The 22,431-nt window shown below is 40.0% G+C and overlaps 4 protein-coding genes across 5 annotated transcripts; 2 read left to right on the forward strand and 2 right to left on the reverse strand.

The window, feature by feature from the left end:
• The first annotated feature begins 335 nt into the window (after positions 1–335).
• LOC106658009 (facilitated trehalose transporter Tret1-like) lies at positions 336–6,195 on the forward strand. Its single transcript, XM_014379778.2, has 2 exons — positions 336–752; positions 3,016–6,195. The coding sequence occupies exons 1-2, from the start codon at positions 488–490 to the stop codon at positions 4,383–4,385; spliced, it is 1,635 nt and encodes a 544-aa protein (XP_014235264.1). The 5' UTR covers positions 336–487; the 3' UTR covers positions 4,386–6,195.
• On the reverse strand, positions 6,194–10,651 carry LOC106658010 (RNA-binding protein 45). Of its 2 annotated transcripts, none has more exons than XM_014379780.2 (6): positions 9,248–10,651; positions 8,998–9,112; positions 7,575–8,362; positions 7,280–7,503; positions 7,059–7,193; positions 6,194–6,906 (listed from the first exon to the last, which is right to left on the reverse strand). In XM_014379780.2, the coding sequence occupies exons 1-5, from the start codon at positions 9,477–9,479 to the stop codon at positions 7,074–7,076; spliced, it is 1,479 nt and encodes a 492-aa protein (XP_014235266.1). In that variant the 5' UTR covers positions 9,480–10,651; the 3' UTR covers positions 6,194–6,906; positions 7,059–7,073. The 2 variants fall into 2 exon arrangements, with proteins under 2 accessions (XP_014235266.1, XP_014235265.1); XM_014379779.2 differs by having other exon boundaries at positions 7,280–7,509; positions 9,248–10,644.
• A 5,091-nt stretch (positions 10,652–15,742) lies between these two features.
• Positions 15,743–18,731, reverse strand: LOC106657942 (6-phosphogluconate dehydrogenase, decarboxylating). Its single transcript, XM_014379656.2, has 5 exons — positions 18,475–18,731; positions 18,026–18,249; positions 17,709–17,953; positions 16,999–17,624; positions 15,743–16,732 (listed from the first exon to the last, which is right to left on the reverse strand). Exons 1-5 carry the CDS (start codon positions 18,483–18,485, stop codon positions 16,390–16,392), a joined length of 1,449 nt encoding a protein of 482 aa, XP_014235142.1. The 5' UTR covers positions 18,486–18,731; the 3' UTR covers positions 15,743–16,389.
• A 335-nt stretch (positions 18,732–19,066) lies between these two features.
• LOC106658008 (ADP-ribosylation factor-like protein 5B) lies at positions 19,067–22,352 on the forward strand. Its single transcript, XM_014379777.2, has 3 exons — positions 19,067–20,406; positions 20,561–21,005; positions 21,066–22,352. Exons 1-3 carry the CDS (start codon positions 20,361–20,363, stop codon positions 21,112–21,114), a joined length of 540 nt encoding a protein of 179 aa, XP_014235263.1. The 5' UTR covers positions 19,067–20,360; the 3' UTR covers positions 21,115–22,352.
• Positions 22,353–22,431: the final 79 nt, after the last annotated feature.

Here is a 22,431-nt window from a genome sequence, read left to right on the forward strand (position 1 = left end):
CCACCACCGTAGCCCATTGTATTAGTCAATCGTCTTCGGGAAAAATTAACTCTCCAGAGAAAATCTTGCGTATCTCCGAAAAAAGATGACTAGCTGCACAGTGCACCTATACGCCTGTATGTATTAATGATTCCCACGAAAGATGCAATCGTATACGTACCCCACTCAGACGCGGGTCATCATCGCGAGACACATGTGTGCTTATACGTACATATCGCGCACCAATCCGTGTGCATGTGTTCCTGCATGTGTATGAGTGTGGCTGCAGTCGCGCGTGAAGTTTAAAAGCTGCACTCCGTCTCGCAGCTATTTTATTCAATTTTCAGTTTTCTTACTTGCGTTACCTCTTGATACGTACATTTAGCGCGTACATCAAACGAAAGCTAAAGGTTTGCAATCGAAGCCGACTCGCTTCCGATCGAGCCTATTTAGCATAATACAGTAAAAAATAGTTTTCGTTGCCACGCTCATAAAAATAGCAGTCAGGATGAAATTATTTGGACTGTTTTCTTGTCTTCGTCGAGAAGAAGTGGAAAAGCCAAAAATGGTACCGAACGCGCGTGGACTTGGCAATAGTGATGAAAAGTCCAAAGCTCCGGTTACCATAAGTTCTTTGTATGCTGAACATTTCGAGGGAAAGACTTCTATTGTCAAAGAATTAGAGGCTCTGGGCATCGATAAAACCAAGTGTCAAGAGGGTCGGCCTTTCAGGAAGCGAGATTTATGGCTCCAGGCTTTGGCTGCCATCAGTGGTACGTTAAATGACCTTCTTTTTCAATCATAATTGTTCCAAAACTAGTGAAATATGCGCGTGAAACAATTCTGCACGAGACTTGCTAAACATTATCAGTCTCAGGTGAAACGTGAGTCAATGGGATCATTATCGCTTGCAATATCGAATTGTTTATTCATAAACGTGACTTTTAATCGCGCCTGCACGAATAATAATATACTTTAGGAAGCTGTTGATTGATTTCTTCAGTACTTGATATTAGGATAAAGAACGAGTCAATGCAATTTTCATTCAAACTTGCATAAGCTATTCAAATCAGGCTGCCAGCGGGTTTGTTTTTAAAATTAAAATTTAAGATAATCAAGATCGGTTTACTCTATTATCTCTACCCTTGAAAAAATTTTCTGTAGCTCCTGTCGGAATACTGTAGGACTCTTGTAGGGGTTTCGCAATTTTTTAAGGGCTTTTATGACTTTCTGCAAGGAATGCAAATGCTGCATGAAGCAATAAATAAGCAACAATTATCCTGCTGACAAAAAACTTTACCAAATAGGTAAACGAGCATTAATCGGTCTCTAAATAGATCGGTAAGAATCATATCTTTCATACGATTTTTTGTCACTTTCGGCATTAAAATTAAAATCTTGTGCATTCGAATACAGTAAGCTAGTTAAGAAACCAATGTACAACCGAATTGAAACTAGAAATTTTTCCAACCAATATTAAGACCTGCAATCACAGATGCGATAAAGCGAAGACAGGCAAATTAAATCGGTGCACATGAACGTTCGAAATTGAAACAACTCGATGCACGTTAAAAGTCGGTGATGTTCTTACGTGAATTTTTGATTGTCCAAATTACCATTCTCATTACGACGTTATTACCTAGATGCAAAATAATCAAATAGCTTTTTCCGTTATTTTAATTTCTGGGCATGGGAGTGGGAGAAACCCCGAGAAAACGCGATTAATATCTTCAAATGCTTATACGTGGTTTTTACGCATGTTTAATTGTTTATTTTCCAATTTCTTGATTTTCATTCGATCGATTGTTTTTCAGTCGTTGTTAATAGATATTCGCGTTATTCCATTTTCAACGTAAACAGCATCTTATAACCGATCTTTCAATAATTATCGGTCATACTTTTATACAGAGGAATGCATTAGATAAATAACTGGACTAATTGTAAGCATAATTTTTTTTATATCGCTCAAAATCATAACGGGTGTCATAACGATGTGTAAATTTCATAATCGGAGGAAAATTGAAAATTTATCTATAAAATTATCTCATCTGCTTTGTCGTTTTTTTCAACTATTCTTAACACCTAGCACAAAAGTACGGGTCGAAAAAAGTATTGTCACATTACATAATTGGCGCTTTGCTATTTGATCTTGACTCGTAGTACAAATGCTCGCGAGCGTTTGCGATACTGACCGGTTGCGCTTACAAACATTTTTATTACAGCATAGCACGCTGCAGGTATGTCAATCACGCCGCTAATTATGCTCGACTGCTCGTATAGGTACATACACACATACGCACACACACACACGTGTTTCGGAAACTTTTCTTCTTTGTATTTCCGAAAGAATTTTAATTGTTAGCAAAAAATGCTGAAAGTTTACGACTCCTATTGTTCACGCTCGTATTATTATGTCACATATAACACCGAGAATTGCCAATAAGTCGCGGGTGATTTTCTCCCGGGGGATTGATAACTTACGTGCAAATACGCAAACTTCGAGAGATGATTCAATTGTGATGCAATGTCTCAATTGACCGCTTCTCGCTCCTTACGCAGTCTCAACGAAACGTAGCTCGAAATAGCCCCAATTATATGTAACTTGCTGAATGAATTTACAAATTACTGAAAAAAAAAAAAAAACTTTTGAGCGACGAACGCGACTCTGGCCGGCTCATATACGTAAATGTTGCTCTGTGCACATATCGTCGGCGTGCGTATATAATCGCTGTACGAATTATCCGTGGTTATGTAAATAATTACTAGTCTCGGCGGCGCGCATAAACTGACGGACGCGCGGAGATTTTTTGACGGTACTCGACGATAAGAGCGACTTTTCGACTCGGCGTACGATACTTTAATAGCGCGTCACTTTTCATTTTTAATAATCGCCATCGACACAGCTGGGTAATTATCGAATACGATGTATTTGGTGCTTGGTCGATCGATCGATCGAACGATCTCGTAGCCTGTCGAGGAAAAAACCAAATTGAATTCTAATGGCTCGATCCTTTTTGTTGTCTGTCCTGCTCGCAGCGAGCGTAGCTCTGATCGCGTGCGGCGGTCACGTGGGATGGACCTCGCCGGCGCTGCCCTACCTCGAGCGCGAGTACGGCGTTAGCAAGGTGCAGTCGTCCTGGATCGCCTCGCTCTACACGCTGGGCGGCATACTGGGCTCGCTGCTGAGTCCTCTGCTGCTGGAGCGCCTCGGCCGGAAAGGCTCGCTGCTGATGTTCGCCGGGCCCCAGATCGTCGGCTGGAGCATCGTCATACCGGCCCGATCGGTCGAGCTTCTGCTGCTGGCCCGCTTCGTGGCCGGGGTCGGGCACGGCGGCATATTCAACGTGGCGACCATCTACATGGGCGAGATCGCGGACCGTCGGGTGCGCGGCGCCTTCGGCACTCTGCTCAAGCTCAGCGTCAATCTGGGCGGCCTGTTCGCCACGACCGCCGGAGCTTTTCTGCCCTACCAGCAGCTGAACCTCGTGGAGCTCGGGCCGCCGCTGCTCTTCGTGGCGAGCTTCGTCTTCATGCCCGAGTCGCCGTACTTTTATCTGAGCCGAGGCCAGACCGAGCGGGCCACGGCCTGCGTGCTGAGGCTTCGCCGGCGCAAGTCCCTCGACGAGCCCCTTCGTCGAGAGCTCGACTCGATGCAGCGGGACGCGCTCGAGAATCGCGACTCCGAACACCAAGGGGGTCTCGTTCGGCTGCTGTGCGAGAATCGCCGAGCCGTCTGGATCGTGCTGGCGCTCAAGTTCACTCAGCACATGTCCGGCCACCAGGCGATCGTCAGCTACACCCAGGAGATCTTCGGCTACAGCTACGACTCGAGCGAGGGAGGCTCCCTGGGACCCGAGCACTGGGCCATAGTCCTGGGACTGGCTCAGCTGGCTGCCGGTCTACTGGCTGCCCTGCTGGTCGATCGCCTGGGACGCCGACCGCTCATCCTCGTCTCGGGCTTGGCTGCGGCCTTCTGCCTGGCTCTCGTCGGCTACTTCTTCTTCGTTAAGGAGGAGCTCGGACGCGACGCCTCCCATCTGGTCTGGCTGCCGGCCACCGGCATCATAGGCTACGAGATCTTCGTGTCCTTCGGCATCGGCACCATACCCTACGTCCTGCTCGGCGAGATCTTTCCGGCCAATTTGAAGGGCACAGCCGTGGCCATGGCCATCGTCGTTGGCTCGCTCTTCGGATTCCTCGTCAGTTTCGGTTACCAGCACGTCGTCTTGCTGCTCGGAGTTTATCCGACCTTTTGGATCTTCGCGGCCTGCTGCGCTGCCGGGACCATCTGCATTTATGTCATTACGCCCGAGACCAAAGGAAAGTCGCTCGAGGAAATTCAGATCATCATCAACCCGAAGAGATCTCAAGTCTACGTTCGTCCACCTTCTATGACCAAAGTCTGACGTGTCCAAGCTCCGCGATCCTGCTGTATTATGTATAGTATTTGCAATTGTTCATATGTTGTATATAGCCATGTACTTCGTTAAGAATCTCGCATGTTTGTATTTATATAGCATTGTATATTTTTGTACATATTTTTAATAAATTACAAAATAATTAAACCTCTTCCGAATTGGGTTAATTTTAACTTTTCAACAAATATTCCACATTCGTAAGAAACTATACTAACTATCATTATTAAATAGATCGTAAAATATATAATCTTATACTGGAACTAACAATAAGTCAGTGTGCATATAAAAATATGTTTATTGGCAATTCTAAAGTTTAGCTAAAAACTGGAAAAACCAGTTTTGCACGCGCAAAAACGTTACTTTTATCAGTCTATAGTATCACAGTTGTGTATCGGGTACCCCTCTTCAAGATTGCCGATTCCTTTCATCCTGAAAATAAAAGAAAAAAGTGGTCAACGAAAGCTTGATGGATTAGTGGATTAGTTGCATGGATCATGACATAAAGGTCTCGTCAGTATATTTTTATGATCATAAAAATCTGGAATACAATACAAAAAATGAGAAAAAGAAAAACAAGTCGTTTTGGTATTTTTGCTTTTTTATACAGTTTGTATTTAATTTCTGTATCTGTAGTTAACTTCAAATATCATCAAAACCATGACAGCCAAGTCACAGTTACAGTCATTTTCATAAGCTAAAATTCCCTTTCACCAGGGCTTTTATCTATAATTATACATATAGGACATCTCATGTTTATTTTATTTTATAGACGTACGGATAAAATTGTTTCTCTATTTTTTTCGTTTAAAAGATATAAATTATTTATGTATGAAAAAGTATATCATTTAGTATAGCGCTCGCGCTTTACATATTTTTTGTTTGTTTGTACCTTTTGTTATCCTTATTTTCTGTTTCTTAATTGTTATTTGTTTACCATTCAGCTTTGCAATAAGACAATTAATATATAATGGTACTAACGTGTTTGTTCATTTCAACCGAGTTCAAAGGTTTTAAGAATATATATATATATAACGAATATACGAACACACACATTTATTTAACAGTTAATTTTATGCTTTAGATGTCATGTAAGCTTGGACAATGAGCTTGTTAAGAAAATAATGCGCTATCTCTTTTTATATTGTATGTTATGTGCTTTGCTTTTTTACTTCACCATAGTTTTTTATTCAATCTTTAAATGATACTAGGAAACCAAGTGGTTTTCTCTTAATTCAATTTGAAGAATTTATATCTTACTCGCTTGCACATTATTCTGCACGGGCACAATTTTTATTGTATCGAATCCGACGCGTAAATATACAATCACCATATTTATTACATAAAACCTAAAAGATAACTATAATATCTCTCGTTTTTTCACTGGACTTTCAACTTATTTTAGTTGCATTGAAATAAAAACATGATATTTATAAAGTGTGAAAAATATATCTTTTGGACGATAAAAATGCATTTCATCATTTATAAATGCAGCACTTCACGTTAATTATCTTAGGCTCATTATTGGAAAAAAAGTTAATGTCTCAGAAAATATTATTCATAAAAAATATTATTACCATGATTTTTAGGTCAGTTAAGTATCGACTCTTTGAGTAAAGCACTTTAGAGAGTTGACGTGAAATGTTACATATCGCAGATCAACGATCGTTACTACGTCTTAGTTAAAATATTCTCGATATACGCGCGAATTTACCAATATTTTAAAGTACAATAATAAATTATATATATACTAGACCAATGAGTCAAGTATATTAAATAAAAATATCTATATATGCAAAATACTCGACTTCTGTATGAAAATAATAAAGTACTTGTGGCATTTATTTTTAATAAAAACTTGAATAAAACTAAATATATAATCTGACTATATTATTCAACACATATTAAGTGCAATTAGTGTATATAAATTTATCTATACGATTGGTTATTGATATATGAATATATGCAAATCTATAATCTTGCTTTTTAATAAAAATTCACACAGTAAAATACAAATATATTTATAGCTATATGTACATACGTTTTGTATTTTATAAAAATTATCAAAATACTTTCGATAATCTCCTGCGTCCAATTAATTAAAATATTACTATCTGTTTTTTTTTTCATTCTTGTATACATAAAATTTCTTTTTTTCTGCAATTTTTTGTTACCTCTTTATTACGTTACTAACCTTTCGCGCCCGAAAAGTATATGTTCACACAGGCACTATTATTTAATAGTTATGACCGTGATATCCGGCAATATTTTGAGTGTAGTAAATATCAGTATTATTGGTGATGATAGAAAATATATGAATAATTAATGTGGCGAACGTAAACGAGTGTTAAGTAAGGATGGTCATGGTGATAGTAGCAGTTTAGTAGTAATAGTTGTGGTAGGATTAGCAGTTCCTTTTCAGTTGCAGGCTCGACGTGGTCAAGTGTGTAGTCTTAAAAATTTTGTCTCAATTCGTGACGTGCGTCCTGCATTTTTTGTAACGAGTCGGTGTCTGTGAAGACAAAGAGACATTGTTATATTTTCTTTGATGATTTCAAAGTGATATAGTGGAAAAGTAAATAAGATGTAACTTTTGTCTATTGAAGCTCATGTTGATTTCCAATGGTTTACTTTTCTATTAAAAATCAATAAAAAGTTACTCACGTTTTAATAAGGCAATTACTGCTCATCTCCATCATCCATTGTTCTGAGTCGTTTGCGTCTATCATCATTGACATTTCTTTCTTCAGCTTCAAGGACCTTCAAACGAGAACCACAAATTTCTTGTCCATGTAAAGTCTACAAGCAAACGTGAAGTAAAATTTAATTTTAATCTGTGTGAAAGTAAAACAATAATTTTTTTTGACATGAAAAATAATTATTACCTCAATAGCTTTGTTGGCACTGTCAACAGACGCATATTTAGCATAGCCACAATTTTTACCAGGAAGCATGTATACATCTATCAAATTTCCAAATCTGCAGAAGGCATCTTTCATTGCATAAATTGGAGGCACTGGAGGTCCACAGACAATGAAACATCGTTTAGCTACTTCTGCATCAATGTTAGCCATTGGTTGAGGTTGAGGTAGTTTACATATTGTGTGATCTAGAGCTTAAATATTATATACAACTAAAAATATTATTATATTAGCTTAATGAAAAGTAATTATAACTTACTGGGTGCTGTGAATCCAGCAGCTTGTATTAACGATGTAGCCTGTGCAATTGTCTCTGCTATGCGAGCCAAATCTGGAGCTGTAACTCCACCTTGGCTAGGAATATTATTATTAGGTAAAGCGTGTTTCAACTTTACACCTCCCGACAGGTCTGGTTTGACAATTAATCTGTGCCCAAGAGGATATTCTAATCCATGCAATTTCTCTCTAGCATATGCAGCCGCAGCTGGATTGGAATACACTACAGTAGCTTGACCTCTAGCTACTCTATATCTATTTTCGGTTTTATAATGACAATAGTCTAAACCAGGGGCAATGTCAAATAGTCTCCACAATTGGTCTTGATTTACAGCTGGGTGTACAATTACTTGAAGTTTTGTGTATCCCTCAGGGTTGGGATGATTTGCTCCTATCTCCATGCCAATGCTGTGTTTGTTGTAATTGTTGCCATAATTTGAATTAGAATTATCATAATTCATAGAGTTACCATTAGTGTATTTTGGTTCTGATTCATTTTTTGGTCTTTTTGGCTCTGCGAACACAGCTTTGTATTTCTTGTCACACTCTTCGAATGCTTTAGCTGCACTGGAAACCTTTTTGAATTTTACGTAACCAAAGCCTTTGGATTCATTGGTAGCTCTGTCTTTGACAACTGTGACATATTCAATAGCTCCAAATTTCTGAAATTCCTGTTGCAATTCATTTTCAGTCATTGACTTTGGTAGTACGCAAAAGAGACGAACCCAACGTTCTTCTTCGTTTGTCTCTCGGACGGAACCTTGATCTCGACTGTAATGAAGGAAAAAAAACCGTTTTAGTGAAAGACTCTCAGGGCTTTATGACAATCAGATGCATGAAAGCAACCCGCTTAAATTTTTTTTTAACATAATCCAGTTTCAGGTAATTAAATGATATTTAAAAAAACGCGCTTGGTTCTATCGATGTTAGTTTGGAATCATGAAAAGGGTGCGTGCATACCCATAGGATTAAGATAAAGTAGCAAGAGCATCACATTGCACGCAATAGCTGGCGCCAAAGCAGGATAAGGCTTATCGGGTGCTCTAATGGTAACAGCATGTGTTTCTCTCTCTCTCTCTCTTACTCCAGCACGCCGGGGGAGCGTCAAAGCAGGGAGAAAACAGTGAACGAGTGAGAGAGAAAGAGAGAGAGAGGGACTGAAGCGATCAATATGAAGGTTGTCTACGTAGTTTCGATCATATAACGCATATACGCACGTATTGGAACATGTAACGTATTAAAATCCAAAAAGACTTGAACGTGTGTGCGTATATACTTATTTTCTTACATACATAAGCTTGATGATGCTGTTGCTGCGATGTATATAGATATACATGTATGTATCTCTATAAGTGTATACGTAAAAGTATGTGAAGATATAGATGGTAAAACTGGTTTTGACTCACTTGGAGGCGATCATGACTTTGATAGGCCTGCCCACGTTGCCCAGCATCTTCCCGTTCATTTCTTCGAGCGCGATTGCTGCTTCGGACGTCTTTGAAAACTTGATATAGGTTACCCCTAAACATTTTACAAAGAAAAAAAAAATTAGTTTTATAACGAGAATGAGGATTAAGCATTTTAATGCAAAAAATAGAGTCAGGCAAAATGGAGCAATTGAATAATTAGAAAAGAAGGAAGAAAAAAGCAACTGACCTTTATTTTCGCCAGTGTTGCGATCCTTTACCACCCAGATGTCCTCGATTTTGCCGAACTTTTCGAAGGCTCGCCTCAGTTCATCCTCCTCGAGGCTTTTGTGGCAGATGACGAAGAGCCGGGAATTCGGCGGGTCATCGTTTTTGGATCGCAAATCGGCTCCTCCACCGCCACCGCCGCCGCCGCATCCACCCATGTTGTTGGAGTAATAATCGCGGTGATGGTCAGCCATTTGCAAGCTTTGATAAAATGCGCCGTCGATATTTATAATTATTAAGGCTTGTAAAAGGCGAGCGTGGGACGTTTAAAAGCCAGTCGGTTGCAGAGTAGCGACGGCCCGTGTGTATGGTTGTAGCGTCGTTGACGTTTTCGGAGTCCTTATTGTGTACGGCGCTCTGTATACGTTGTGTGGAGTGGTGTGGTGCGTGCGTGTGTATATATGTATAATACCTGCACCGACGCTGCGAGGTGCGTGGTCGAGACTGCAGTAGCAGCAGCAGTAGCGGCAGCAGCAGCAAGCGCACAGGCGTGCAATGAACCGGTGTGCGCAGAGAGCAGCAGAAAGAAGAAGCAGCAGCAGTAGCAAAAAGCTACAACATCGCGCACTCACTCACCGATGTATTTAGCACACACACGTATAATCTACTGAACATATGCGTATGGTCCGCGTCGTGCTCCGCAGTCCGTGTACTACGCGCGTATACGATGCAGCAGGCAGGAGGCATCAGTCGAGTGCAGTTGCTCCGGCCCGATCGAGGTGCCTATGCAGCCAGCTCGTGTGCAGCTCGTGCACGGCTCGCCGATTCGACGCAAATGCGACAGCACAATTATGAAAAAGCACGTCTATTGACTTTTATCCAAAGAGGCGTGCCAAAGATCGAGTGGATAAGTCGGGCACTTTTTATCGCTCACTTTTGTCGCTTCGCCCGCTCGATCCAGCACTCGACGAATGCACAACTCCGTTATTACGAGAAAGTTGTTAATTCCAAGTGATTGTCAAGCGTTGGCGCGCGTCGAACGCCGTTGCGTTCAATGAGCCAGACACGCGAAAACTGAATGAGTAAAAGTCATGAACGTGTGCCACGGCCAGTCTCTGTATACGATATTCACCTGTGCGACACATACACAGTACACACATACACACACGCACACACAGAGAGACAGACAGAGAAAGAGAGAGAAGCACGAATATCGAGTGAATATAATACGCGACAGAGTCAGGAACTTTGTGGACGGACGATTGGCGACACGCAGTTCGGAGCAACGCAAAAGTATACGGTACGATCGCCGTCGCTGCTGACTCTCGCGCGCGCAGCATGAGACAGAGACAGAGACGAGGATGTGCCGTTTGGTCGGCGCGCGGGCTTGACTCGCGACTCGCGAGACTTTTGCTACATAGGTGTAGGTATGCGCAAAGAGTATACATATATACAGGTGGAGAGATGTGCCGCCCGGCGTCGTCGCGCGACTATACTACTGGCTTTGTGCGTCGTATGTACAAGTACACACGCACACAAGTCGGAGTCACTAACACTGGTGCGCGAGTGAGAGTCGACTATACGATGTACACACACGCACACACATCGTAGTCATATATACGCGGAGTGCGGCTTGTGCGCGACTCGGCTTTCGCGCCTGCGGTGCTGGCAATTCTCGATTCGCTGCTATATAGGTACATTTTCTTCTTGTTGCTAGCTCGAATTCTCGTATACTCGTGCGCGAGCGAGCAACTTCATTTGACCTTTAGGCGCGTATACGTACATACACGCGCCTGCTGCACACGTTATACACGAGTGCATCTTCGCGTGCTTAATATATATTTATATCTACACGCTGCAGAATACACGAGTATGTTTGTATCGACGTAAGAATCTGCGCGGCGGCTATTCGTTCGTATGTGATGCAGAAGGCGGCGTGTGCATGAGCCTAGCTCCAATGCCAAGGTTCGTTGACTCTCGGCTTTACTCATTGCGTGCACTTCCCAACTGTTGGCCAAAAGAAATAAGACAAAAAAAGGAACGCAACGCTCGCGTAAGTAAGAGTATAAGCAGCCGAGGCATCCCGTGATTTTCCTTGCGTCGACCAGCGCGAATCTATCCTTCAAAAGGACCACTGATTATTTTTCGATGCGCCGATAAAATCCTCGCGTTGACTTATTTACTCGCAGTAAGCTACCAGTTATGTGCATGCAGTTGTTGTTATTTTTTTCTCCTTTATTTGAGTACGTTTCATCGTAAACGCGCGCTATATAATCGCATTGCATCCAGAGCTTTTACGTAATACACATAATGCCGCTCGACACACATTATACACGTGCTTTGTATATATGAGTGTGGGTACGATTACTCGGGGGCCGATACAAACGACGATGTACTGTGCGTGATCCATGTATCGCGTCCGAGAGTCGCTCTCGTTGTGCATATAAAAGTTTTGCGCGCCAATCTTACGTAACGCCGACTATTTGTTCCGTCCGTTCGTTATTCAATTATTCAAATGTATACCGATCTAATGCATAGTCGGGTCGCGCTTATTGTACGTTCAAAGCTCCCAGTATTTTTTGCTGCTTCTTCTCTTTCTTTTAACGCTGCAGCGCTGCCTTCCGAATTAGAGCGTTTACTCGGGATACTTTCGATGTTTACGTGTATATTACATGGCTGGCAAGAGAAAGAGAGACGACTTGATTAAGCCCGCGCACTCGCCCATGGATGCCGTAACGCAACTAACTCTTAGCAGCGGGAAAATTAAGAAAAGCTCGCGCGAAAACCGTGCGTAGGCTACGGATGCATCGGGCAAGGGAAGCGTCGGCGGCTGCGGCGTAAAATTAGAAAATATTGTCTGCAAAACACGACCGCTCGGATGTGAGCTGTATCGCGCGCCTCGTTAAGTACGCAAATTAAACATACACGGAGCGAAAATATATGCCGTAAATATACGCATAAACATACGCATCTTAGTATGTACTTCCGAGCCAGGCTACACGAGTAGAATTTCTTCCTGTAAACATATAATATATCGGTGAAGATTTTGACGCGGATTACGGTGTTTGTGTGACTCGGCGACAAAGAGACAAAAAAACTTGTGTCGAGCGCGGAAGTAAAAACAACGACGTACATCGCGGCTATTGTTGCTTCGAACGAGCGTCGCCTCGCGCAAATGCTTACGATTCTCGGAAAGTTCAGGTGCTAAATTGCCGCGCAGCAGTAACACGCACGACGCGAGGGCATGACTCGAAGGATGCTGGATCGTCAAAAAAATAATGCTTGCCATCGAACGCCAAAAAGCCTATAAATATTCGCGCCACCGCAGGAATGTCCGCACTTGTTCAAGTATACATGTGCTGCGAAATTCCAAACGCGAATGTGGCACGAGTCAAGGCTCGGGACTTTTGACAAAGCTCTCATAACGTGCAGCCAATCGTTTGATATCGTACCTCCATTCTCTCCTTCGCCACCGTTTCCGCTCGTTTAAATTTGCATAATTATCCATTTTATTATGCCCGCGACTAATTTCCATAGTCACAGAAACGGTAGAGATTTGTTGCGCGTTTAAGCTAACAGCGAGCGCTAAAGGGTTATTAAATTACGCAAAGCAACGCGGTTGCCGGAGCAATTTCACTTTTTTGCATCTAATCGACTGGCCATTTCCGGACAAGGCGTCACGCGCGATCGCAGAAAAATTTCTCCGAGCGAATGTACGAGCGGCCGTCGATCTGTGATCACGCTTCACTCGCCAACGAAAGCGAAATGTCATTCAGTCTCTGCTCGATACAAGATTTGAAAATACGCGCATACTTTTGACCTATTGGCGAACGGCGATATTCGGAGCCAAATATGCTCCTACGGATGCTACGAGGAGCGATCGTTGCCGATGACCGAGTCGTCGATCCCGCTCGTACCGGTCTTTGTAATCGAGAGATGCGATACGCAGCCAGAATGAGTCACGTCCAAGGCCCCAGACACGAGAACGCCCATACACGCCGTCGATTCTTTTTCGTTTCTTTCTCCTTTTTGTTTTTTTTATTGATGCCCGCCTTTCCCCATCGATCGGGCGCCAATACAGCAGCCACGCATCCGCACGAGTACACGTGTGTTATTCGGTCGATCGTTTTTTGCGCTCTGCAGTGTCCCAACAATTTGGCGATTGGCTCGTAAACGTGGCCGCCGAGAGGGCATCCTTTCGATGCTAATTGGTACGTTGTGCAGCTGTTTGCGATCAGTAATTCTCTCTCTCTCTCTTTGGGGGATCGTATAGAAGATGGAAAAAGTCGAGATACGCGTACACGCGTATACACTGTGGGACTCGTCGAGAAAAGAAGAAAATATATATCGAAAGTCTGTCCGGCAGTAGCTTAAAGAGAGCCAAGCTGGAATTCTTTGGCATATGCGCGTTGACCGTTAACTCGCCTTCTCTCGGCTCTATCCCTCTTTCGTTCGTCTCTTCCGAGGACGGGCATGATCGGGCCGCGCGACGGCATCTCTTCTATATAGCCGCTCACGTATTTATGCACGCGTGTGTACCGATTGGATCGAGAAGGAGAGAGAGAGAGAGAGAAAGAGAAAGAGAGAAATGTACGTATATGCCTAGATTCCATCGATAGAAAATATCTGGCAGTGGGCGTGTGGTCAGCCATCGACGATCGTCGACAATCCACATAGAGACTCTGCTCCAATCGGCTCTAATTCCAACTCCCATTCATAGTCGATTGAACGGTACAATTGCTCGCTCGAAATCTGTCCTCTCCGTTTCTCTTTCCCGAACGTATTCAAGACTCGTCGAATTGTCCATCGACTCGGCATATTTCGCATAACTATATATACTCGATCGTTTCCGGCGCATCCAAAAACCGTTCGCCTCTTTTCGAAAAAGTATATAATCTCTACTTGACAAATACATTTGGCCGATCTTACGCGGCGCAGGTGTTGCATTCGAGCAATGGGATATCGTCAATAAATCGCTCTTTTTACAGCTACGAAAAAAGATGCTGCTTGGCGATCCGTGAAATCGAAGCTCCTTCGGAGCTGCGTCGTAGTGCATTGCTCCTTGCGACGTCGCGCTCTTTGCTTATTATTTGCGCGAACGCGGAGACGGAGCCGCGACACGGCGAGTTTCGAGAGCCGCTGCAGAGAAAAAGCACACGCACACGTATAGGCGTGCTGCAGCCATGTGCGCACGCGTATAATTAAGCGCATAATACCGTTGGGCCGCGCTAAGAAACCTGTGCAGATGAGAAAGAGAAAAAGAGACACGCGGGACGAGAGAAACTTAATATACGCGTATAAGCTATTTACATTCCACGCACAGCCACCGTCTTGCTCTTTTTTCATTATGTAACTCGTTTTTTTCGACTTGCGCCTCATATTTTTGTACATTACCGCGAGCGCGACCGACCGACCGATGGAATGCCAACGTGTAGTGCAACCGATCCGAGGATCCTTAAGGGTGCGACTTTTTCCATCTCGAGACTCGACTAAATTTACTCGACTTACGACTTACGACCAACACCTCCATCGGATTCCCCTTCAAAAAAATACGAAGCACGCATGAGAATGTCGCGCAAATATTTTTACATCTATTTACGGTAAGCACTTCCCGATATCGGGCAAGTCAACGCTCGCATAAGCACACGTAACGTCGAAAATACTTGAGCTGCATACATAGGTCGCGCGACCGATTCTTTTCCTCTAATAATAGCCTTGATGAGTGACATTAGTCAATTTAAGCAAGCAGTAACGGGATGTAAAATTATTATTGAAAACCATCGTTGAGATCACTTCGCGCACTCAGCCGAGCCGTATTACGAATTTAATGAGCTGCCGAGAACGGACGACAAATCTCTGTCGGCCTTTGTGAAAACAGCGTCAATTTCACTGTCGACTGCCTGCGATAGATTTCTCGATGTACATCAGGAATGAAAGAGAAATTCATTATTCTTCGTATTACCAAAGCTTTGTCGTCTTTTCTTTTTTATCGTGTACCAAAGATCGTTCATGTTTCAGATTAGTACTTATCATAGCATGTTATAATTGCAATTGTAACTTATTATTTCCGTCTCAGACAAGTTTATATTTTTTAATATATATAACAAGCTGACACGTGTTAGCATTACACGTTTTTTAAACAATTATTATTTGCTTCAAAGTGTGTGCATGAAAGTTTTGACACGACTTTTGCTTGTATTTATTCATAAAAATGGATTTAAAAACAGGAAAACTTTACTTAGCTGATGAGTTGAACAATTTTAACTTTCGGCAAACCATATTGACGAATTTATTCTCAACTCGATTCGCAGTAAATAAATTAATACCCATTCATATGAATTGTTGATGATAATAATTTTATGTCACCCAACCCTTGCGAGTCATAAGGTTCCTGTAATGTTTTCATAAAAACAGTCAGCAATTCAATTCAAAAATATAACTTAGATATGTTAAATTCTGCAATTTCATGGGTGTTATAAGTTCAATTTTCAATAATAAATATAAAAATATATGAAAATATTTTATGAAAATCCAAAATTTAATAGATTTATTTGTCAAAAGCCAGCAATAACATAATCACATATAATAATTAATTTCATTTACAATAGTTCGATATGAACACACTTAAATGTATAAACAGTAAATTGCAACCCTTTAATTCAGTTATAGTTTTTAACACTTACTACTATGTGAATATCAACGTCCCAGCGTAGATGATTGTAACATAAATGCTCACTAGTTTGTACAAAAACGACCTCGAATATTACAATAAGCCCTTTCAGAAAACAACAATGACAACAAAGATATATCTACATTATCATTACACTTGACTTTGGTCAAATTTGTTCATGCAGGCTCTTCAAAAAATTTAACCAATTTATTTTGACCAATTATAAAGTTTTATATAAATTAAAATTTCTCCGTTATCAAAAATCAAGTACTTAAGCTTCTCACTTATAATTAGAATTATGTTCTTCATCGCTTTATCAAGGTCCCGCATCTTTTATACATGAATTCAATGATTCTGTACAATTTTCTACATTACCGACTTTTTACAAAGACGATTTTTAAGAACGATCATAATACAATTTGAAAAAGCTCCCGTTGAAAAAACTGAATCTACTCTTACAAAGAATTGAAACATTATACAATTTCACTATTCCCTTAAGCATCATAAGTCGAAGCGGATACATTGCCACCATGTCCGGTCCAATTGGTATGGACAAATGTATTCTCTTGGCCGAGCAATTCGTACGTGTGAGCTCCAAAGTAATCACGCTGAGCTTGCAATAGATTTGCTGGCAGTTTGGCAGTTCTGTAACCATCGTAGAAAGCCAAGGCAGTTGATAGAGCGGGCGTTGGAAGTCCTAAATTTATAGCTAATCCAATGATTAAGCGCGTGCTCTGCTCGCAAGAGTTCAAAGCTTTTGCAAAGAAATCATCTATCATGAGATTGCTCAAGTTTGGATTTTTGTCGAACGCCTGCTTGATGTTACCTAAAAATGCACTGCAAAAAAAAAACGAATTCATGTTTTATTTCATCAGAAAAAGCCACGAATTTACTTGCGTGCGACTGCGTTAACATCCCGAACCGGAAGAAAATTTTGCTGAATGTTTCAAAGTTCTTATCAATAATTCATGTTTACGTCATATACGTCACAAAACATGAGTTATATAGAAGATAAGACTTTTTACAATCAAAGGTGCTAGTTTAGTAAATTTATTGCGTAATTTAATTTAAAAAAATCGTTAGTAAACACATGTTGTATGTACCTTCTAATAATGCAGCCTCCTCTCCACATTAAAGCAATGCCACCATAATTCAAATTCCAATTATGAACTTTGGCCGCTTCTTTCATAAGCATAAAGCCTTGAGCGTAAGAAATAATTTTGGAAAGATACAAGGCCTTTTTCAATGCTTCAGTCATTGATTTGACATCTCCATTGAATTTAGTACTGGGTCCTTTTAATAATTTACTTGCTTCCACCCGCTCATCTTTTAAAGCAGATAAACATCTTGCAAATACTGATTCACCAATTAGAGTAACTGGAACACCATAATCTAATGCAGATATAGCTGTCCATTTTCCAGTTCCTTTTTGACCAGCTGTATCCCTTATTCTCTCCAACAAATATCCTTCTTGATCTTTGTATTTAAGAATGTTGCTAGTTATTTCAATAAGGAATGAATCAAGCTCTTCTTTGTTCCATTGAGCAAAAATGTTGCTCATCTGCTCATTGTTGAGATTTAATCCATTACGCATTATGTGATATGCTTCACCAATCAACTGCATATCACCATATTCAATGCCATTATGCACCATTTTGACAAAGTGTCCAGCACCATTGTCTCCAACCCAATCACAGCATGGCTCTCCATCAGCTTTTGCACAGATTGCCTGCAAAAAAATTAATTTAAACCATTTAAATTAACAATAAATGGTATTAAATATTTTTGTCTTATTCGTAAGCAATATTAGTACCTGGAAAATAGGTTTGATATGTGGCCAAGCTTTTGGATTACCACCTGGCATAAGCGAAGGGCCATATCTGGCACCTTCTTCTCCACCACTTACTCCACTACCAACAAACAAAATTCCTTTGGATTCTAAATCTTTGGTTCTTCTTTCAGTATCCTTGTATTCAGAGTTACCACCATCAATAATGATGTCTCCCTGAGATAATAAAGGCACCAACTTATCAATAAAAGCGTCAACAGCTGAGCCAGCTAAAACATCATAATAATAGTTATATTCAAGTTTTTTTTTCTTCAAAAACAAAAAAACGTTTGATTTTTTACCTTTTACAAGCATCATAACTCTCTTAGGACTTTTAAGTTTATTGACCATTTCTTCAAGACTATATGCACCAACAACATTGGTACCCTTGGCTTCATTTTCCAGAAAAGCTTTGACCTTGTCAGTAGTACGATTATAGGCGCACACAACAAAACCATGATCGTTCATGTTTAAGATGAGATTTTGGCCCATTACTGCCAAACCAATAAGGGCTATATCTGCAACTCTGAAAGGTTACGAGAAAAAGTCGCTCAATTAAATGCTTCGTTACAAAATAGAATGCAAGATTTTGCCTACGAGGCGGATGTACGTCGGCGCAAAACATTTTAATTGACTTAGCCGTGACTTGACACATTCAAAAGATTGGTTGTTCTCGAATATAAACGAGAATCGTTAAGAAAACGATCAAAACTCGAGGTTCCAAGTACTTAACGGAAAAAAATTCACTTACGGTTGCGCCATAGTTGTATTGTTAATGTAAAATAAGGCTCAAGGAGAAAAATGAACCGTGCGAATGCAGTCGTTTAGTCGGAGTCACCGATCAACAAGTGTCAAGATGCACGTATTGTAGGCAACGTGTGAATCGACGTGTACTGCTACAGCCTTGGCTCCTGCAAGTATACTGGTCAAATCGTAAATGAAACACAGTATGCTTCATGAAAGTCGAAGCGGGACGCGTTCGAGTTCGTGTCAGCTGAGGCTGGTATCAGCCAATAACAGGAAGATCAGCGACGACGGTGGTGGTGTCTTGCCACGATTGTATATCTACGTACGTATGAGACTCGTATTATTATTATAACTTGAATAGAATCTAATGATACGATTTCATAGGCATTGCGGGAATATCGTTTTTAGAAAATTTAACGTTATTTTAGTCTTCATTCCGTTTTATCCCGTAAATACGTATGAGAGAAAGTGAAATATGATGTAATGCGGTAAAATTTAAAAAACGGAATCGAACTTTCGAAATCTTTTCGATTTAATAAATTTTCTGGTGCTCTTGAATGTTTCATACAAATGAGAATAATCATCGATGCCATCTCGAATGCAATAAGGTAGATTCCTGTCGCGGAGTCACGAAGCGACGCGGCAGGTACAGCAGTTCTCTACGCAAAATGTGCCTGTGCTAATTTTGCGAGTGCTGCTTTCCCACACATCTACAGTACATAAGCAATCTCCCGCTTATGTCGCCGCATGTCGATGTATTGGGCGTCAAACTTTGATATGTATAGACAACCAATATGGTGACGTCCACCCGGGGATTAACATGCGTTTAAATGGGGCAATGAGTTGTTTAAAAGTTCAGATGTCGCTTACGTCTATTCCATTTAAATGCATCTTAAACCCAGGGTACTGTTGTCTGTACGCCACCATAATGGTCGTCTATATATATATATATTAAAGTTTAACACGAATGAGCTGCCAAGACATGCGCGCATACACAAGCAAACACATACAGGCGAATGCTCTTACGCACTATTCCAGTATCTCCTCGAGTCCCACATTGCGAAAAGTTACTGCGAAATCGTTCTTTCATGCGTGTATATGTGCCTATATAAAACTGACTTAGGTGTTTTATAGCTCGCATACACATACAACGAAATATGAGAGAGAAAAAGAGAGGTACACATGTACACAGCCTCGTGCTTGTGTCTTAGTGGTTGTGCGTAAACGAGGAAAGGAAAGCACATAAAACTGCATTAGTAGCGATCTGGCAGCGAAGGTTGTGTTACACGCGAAAAGCGCTCGAGTTTAATATAAAGGAAAAAAACAAAAGTTACGTGTAGCACTACATACAATATGTCGCTGGCGATTTTCTCAGCGATTAATAGATAATTGCTAAAACTGTGAGACAGTGTGTGTGTGTGTGTGCTCTACACCCCGTGAGTAGCTGCTGCTGCGTTCAAAAATTCCATTCGCGAGACGATATACAAACACACATTTCAAGAAGTCTCAATACTCGCGAAGAGAAAGTTTTCCTTTCTTTCGTTATTCGGATATCCTTTATACGGACGTGTGTGTATATGTGTAGCTTCATCGTTACGGGCTCGCTTAGCTTCTGCTTTTGGATTTTACGGAACGCATAAGTATGAAGACATGAAAACTCATACACTGCCGAATTGAAACATGCGTGACATAACGAAGCATTCTACGTGATAACGTGATATAAGGAGCAGCTATATTGACTCTACAGTGTCTCTCATAATCAATTAATCGCTACTCCTACCTCGCAGAAACTTCGCATTTTTTCCTGCTCTTTCGAAACGCCTCGACTTCTGCTGCCCGTTGAAAGAATTCCAAACTTATTTTTATTATTAAAATTAGCACAACTTCAATATGGGGCTCCTGTTTGCGAAACTATGGAGTTTCTTTGGAAATGAAGGTGAGTCTTTTCGCAAAGGTCTTGTTTTTTAATAAAAAAAAATTATTTCAAAAATTAACTCTTGCTACTCATTCGCTTATGAAAACAGTTAAAACTAAACAATCTGTTTGAGTAATGACAAGCCAGTAATTTATGTATTGTTTTTTCTTTGCAGAACACAAAATTGTAATGGTTGGCCTCGATAATGCTGGCAAAACCACTATTCTTTATCAGTTTTTGATGAATGAAGTTGTTCATACATCGCCTACTATAGGTTCTAATGTTGAAGAGGTTGTGTGGAAAAACATTCATTTCATAATGTGGGACCTGGGTGGTCAACAAAGTTTACGAGCAGCTTGGTCAACTTATTACACTAATACAGAGTTCATTATTGTTGTCATCGATAGCCAAGACAGAGAACGATTAGGAATTATCAGAGAAGAACTTTACTCAATGCTTGAAAGGGATGAACTTAGTAAGGCAGCTGTTTTAGTATATGCCAACAAACAAGACCTAAAAGGAAGCATGACTGCTTCTGAAATTTCAAGACAGCTAGATTTGACATCTATTAAAAAGCACCCTTGGCACATACAGAGTTGTTGTGCGCTATCAGGAGAAGGGTACGTTTTAAAAAATATGACAATAAGTAGTCAAAACTAGCATTTCTTTTTTTTTTCTAGGTTGTATCAAGGATTAGAATGGATTGTGGAGAGATTGAAGAAATCATGACGATACAATTACTAAAAATAAGGATTAATATAGAGTATAAAGTATGAAAAAATGCAACTGCTTTCAGAAGTCAAAAATACTGAAGACTATCAAAAATTCCAACATCCTGAAATGATGAATTTAGTTTTATCATTCCAGGATCTATTTTATTGTGTAAATTTGTTATTGACTAGAAAATTTTCTGTTTATAATTCCAGTTCAAGAAAGTGACAAAACATTTTGAATCATAGTTAATTAGAGACACACTTGCCCAGAATGGTACTTTCATGTATATAGTTTTGATAATTGCACATAATGAAGAGCTTCTGCTGTATAAAACTTAAATGTACATTGATGTACATTGATTTGTCGATATTGACAAAGTAATCAAGAGTTATCTTTCTGTGTGTTTTCACTATGAGTAAAGTAAAGAACTAAAGACTTTCTGACAAGGTTAAATGTGCATCCATTTGAGAGCATAAATGATAAAATTATTTAAAAAGCAAGTTATATGTATACTCTGTGATACACATCAAATTTTCGGTAAAACAGCCATCTTTTTTTACAAAGATTTTATTTCAACTGTAACAGTATTAAATATGACCAAAAATTTGAACTAGTGAGAAGAGTTGACATCTCCACTCCTTGTTCATTCATATTTCTTACGATAAACGTCACAGTATGAAAAATTTTATTTTACTTACTTAGTAATCTGGTAGCTAAATCATTTGATAAAGAGAAGGCTGTCTTATCTCGTAATTGTTCGAAATATAGATGCAACAGCTAGTTTTTTGTGACTATATGTCAAATTTTACTAGCTCAAGATATGATTTCAAGTCTATTCTCAAATTAGAAAAATTCTATAATTGTTAAAGAGATTATCGAAAATGGAAGACCAATTGAATAATCTAGTAATTTACTGTTTAGCTTGAATGCAAATGTAAAAATGAGACAGTATAATTTTTTCTCATATTGAGAAAAAGATCATTTACGATACACGTCAATGAGATTTTTCGTTTTTAATGATTTCATTAATTCTAATATTTTTACTTTTGATACGAGTTCTCGTATTTCCTCTCCATTCAATTGTTACTTTTATCATTCATATTTGTAAATTAAAATATTTATGTATTAATTGAAAAAAAATTGAAACCATTTTAAATTTTACTCATTGTAAATCATTGTATCGCGTCGAATTTTATTATAGAATTTAATTTGATTAAGAAAAAAACCAACGTTAATTCATAATAGAAATAAAAACTATAGAACTAAAATGTTTTTATTTTAAAATATTTTTTCCATGTAATTCTACAAGGCTGTGCAGGTAAAATGAAAACG

The sequence above is a fragment of the Trichogramma pretiosum genome, unplaced genomic scaffold, assembly GCF_000599845.2.
Source record: "Trichogramma pretiosum strain Unisexual culture from Peru unplaced genomic scaffold, Tpre_2.0 scaffold6, whole genome shotgun sequence".
In the NCBI taxonomy this organism is placed as follows: Eukaryota; Metazoa; Arthropoda; class Insecta; order Hymenoptera; family Trichogrammatidae; genus Trichogramma; species Trichogramma pretiosum.

Bases quoted from the DNA above. Each gene is read 5' to 3' on its own strand.
- LOC106658009 (XM_014379778.2), top strand. From the start codon at position 488: ATGAAATTATTTGGACTGTTTTCTTGTCTTCGTCGAGAAGAAGTGGAA. The intron at 753-3,015 runs GTACGTTAAATG...TCCTGCTCGCAG, and splicing joins GGCTTTGGCTGCCATCAGTG to CGAGCGTAGCTCTGATCGCG.
- LOC106658010 (XM_014379779.2), bottom strand. From the start codon at position 9,479: ATGGCTGACCATCACCGCGATTATTACTCCAACAACATGGGTGGATGC. The intron at 9,113-9,247 runs GTCAGTTGCTTT...TAAAATGTTTAG, and splicing joins CAACACTGGCGAAAATAAAG to GGGTAACCTATATCAAGTTT. The intron at 7,510-7,574 runs GTAAGTTATAAT...ATAATATTTAAG, and splicing joins TGCTGGATTCACAGCACCCA to CTCTAGATCACACAATATGT.
- LOC106657942 (XM_014379656.2), bottom strand. The intron at 17,954-18,025 runs GTAAAAAATCAA...ATGATGTTTTAG, and splicing joins AGTTATGATGCTTGTAAAAG to CTGGCTCAGCTGTTGACGCT. The intron at 16,733-16,998 runs GTACATACAACA...TTTTTTTTGCAG, and splicing joins GGAGGCTGCATTATTAGAAG to TGCATTTTTAGGTAACATCA.
- LOC106658008 (XM_014379777.2), top strand. From the start codon at position 20,361: ATGGGGCTCCTGTTTGCGAAACTATGGAGTTTCTTTGGAAATGAAG. The intron at 20,407-20,560 runs GTGAGTCTTTTC...TTTTCTTTGCAG, and splicing joins GAGTTTCTTTGGAAATGAAG to AACACAAAATTGTAATGGTT. The intron at 21,006-21,065 runs GTACGTTTTAAA...TTTTTTTTCTAG, and splicing joins TGTGCGCTATCAGGAGAAGG to GTTGTATCAAGGATTAGAAT.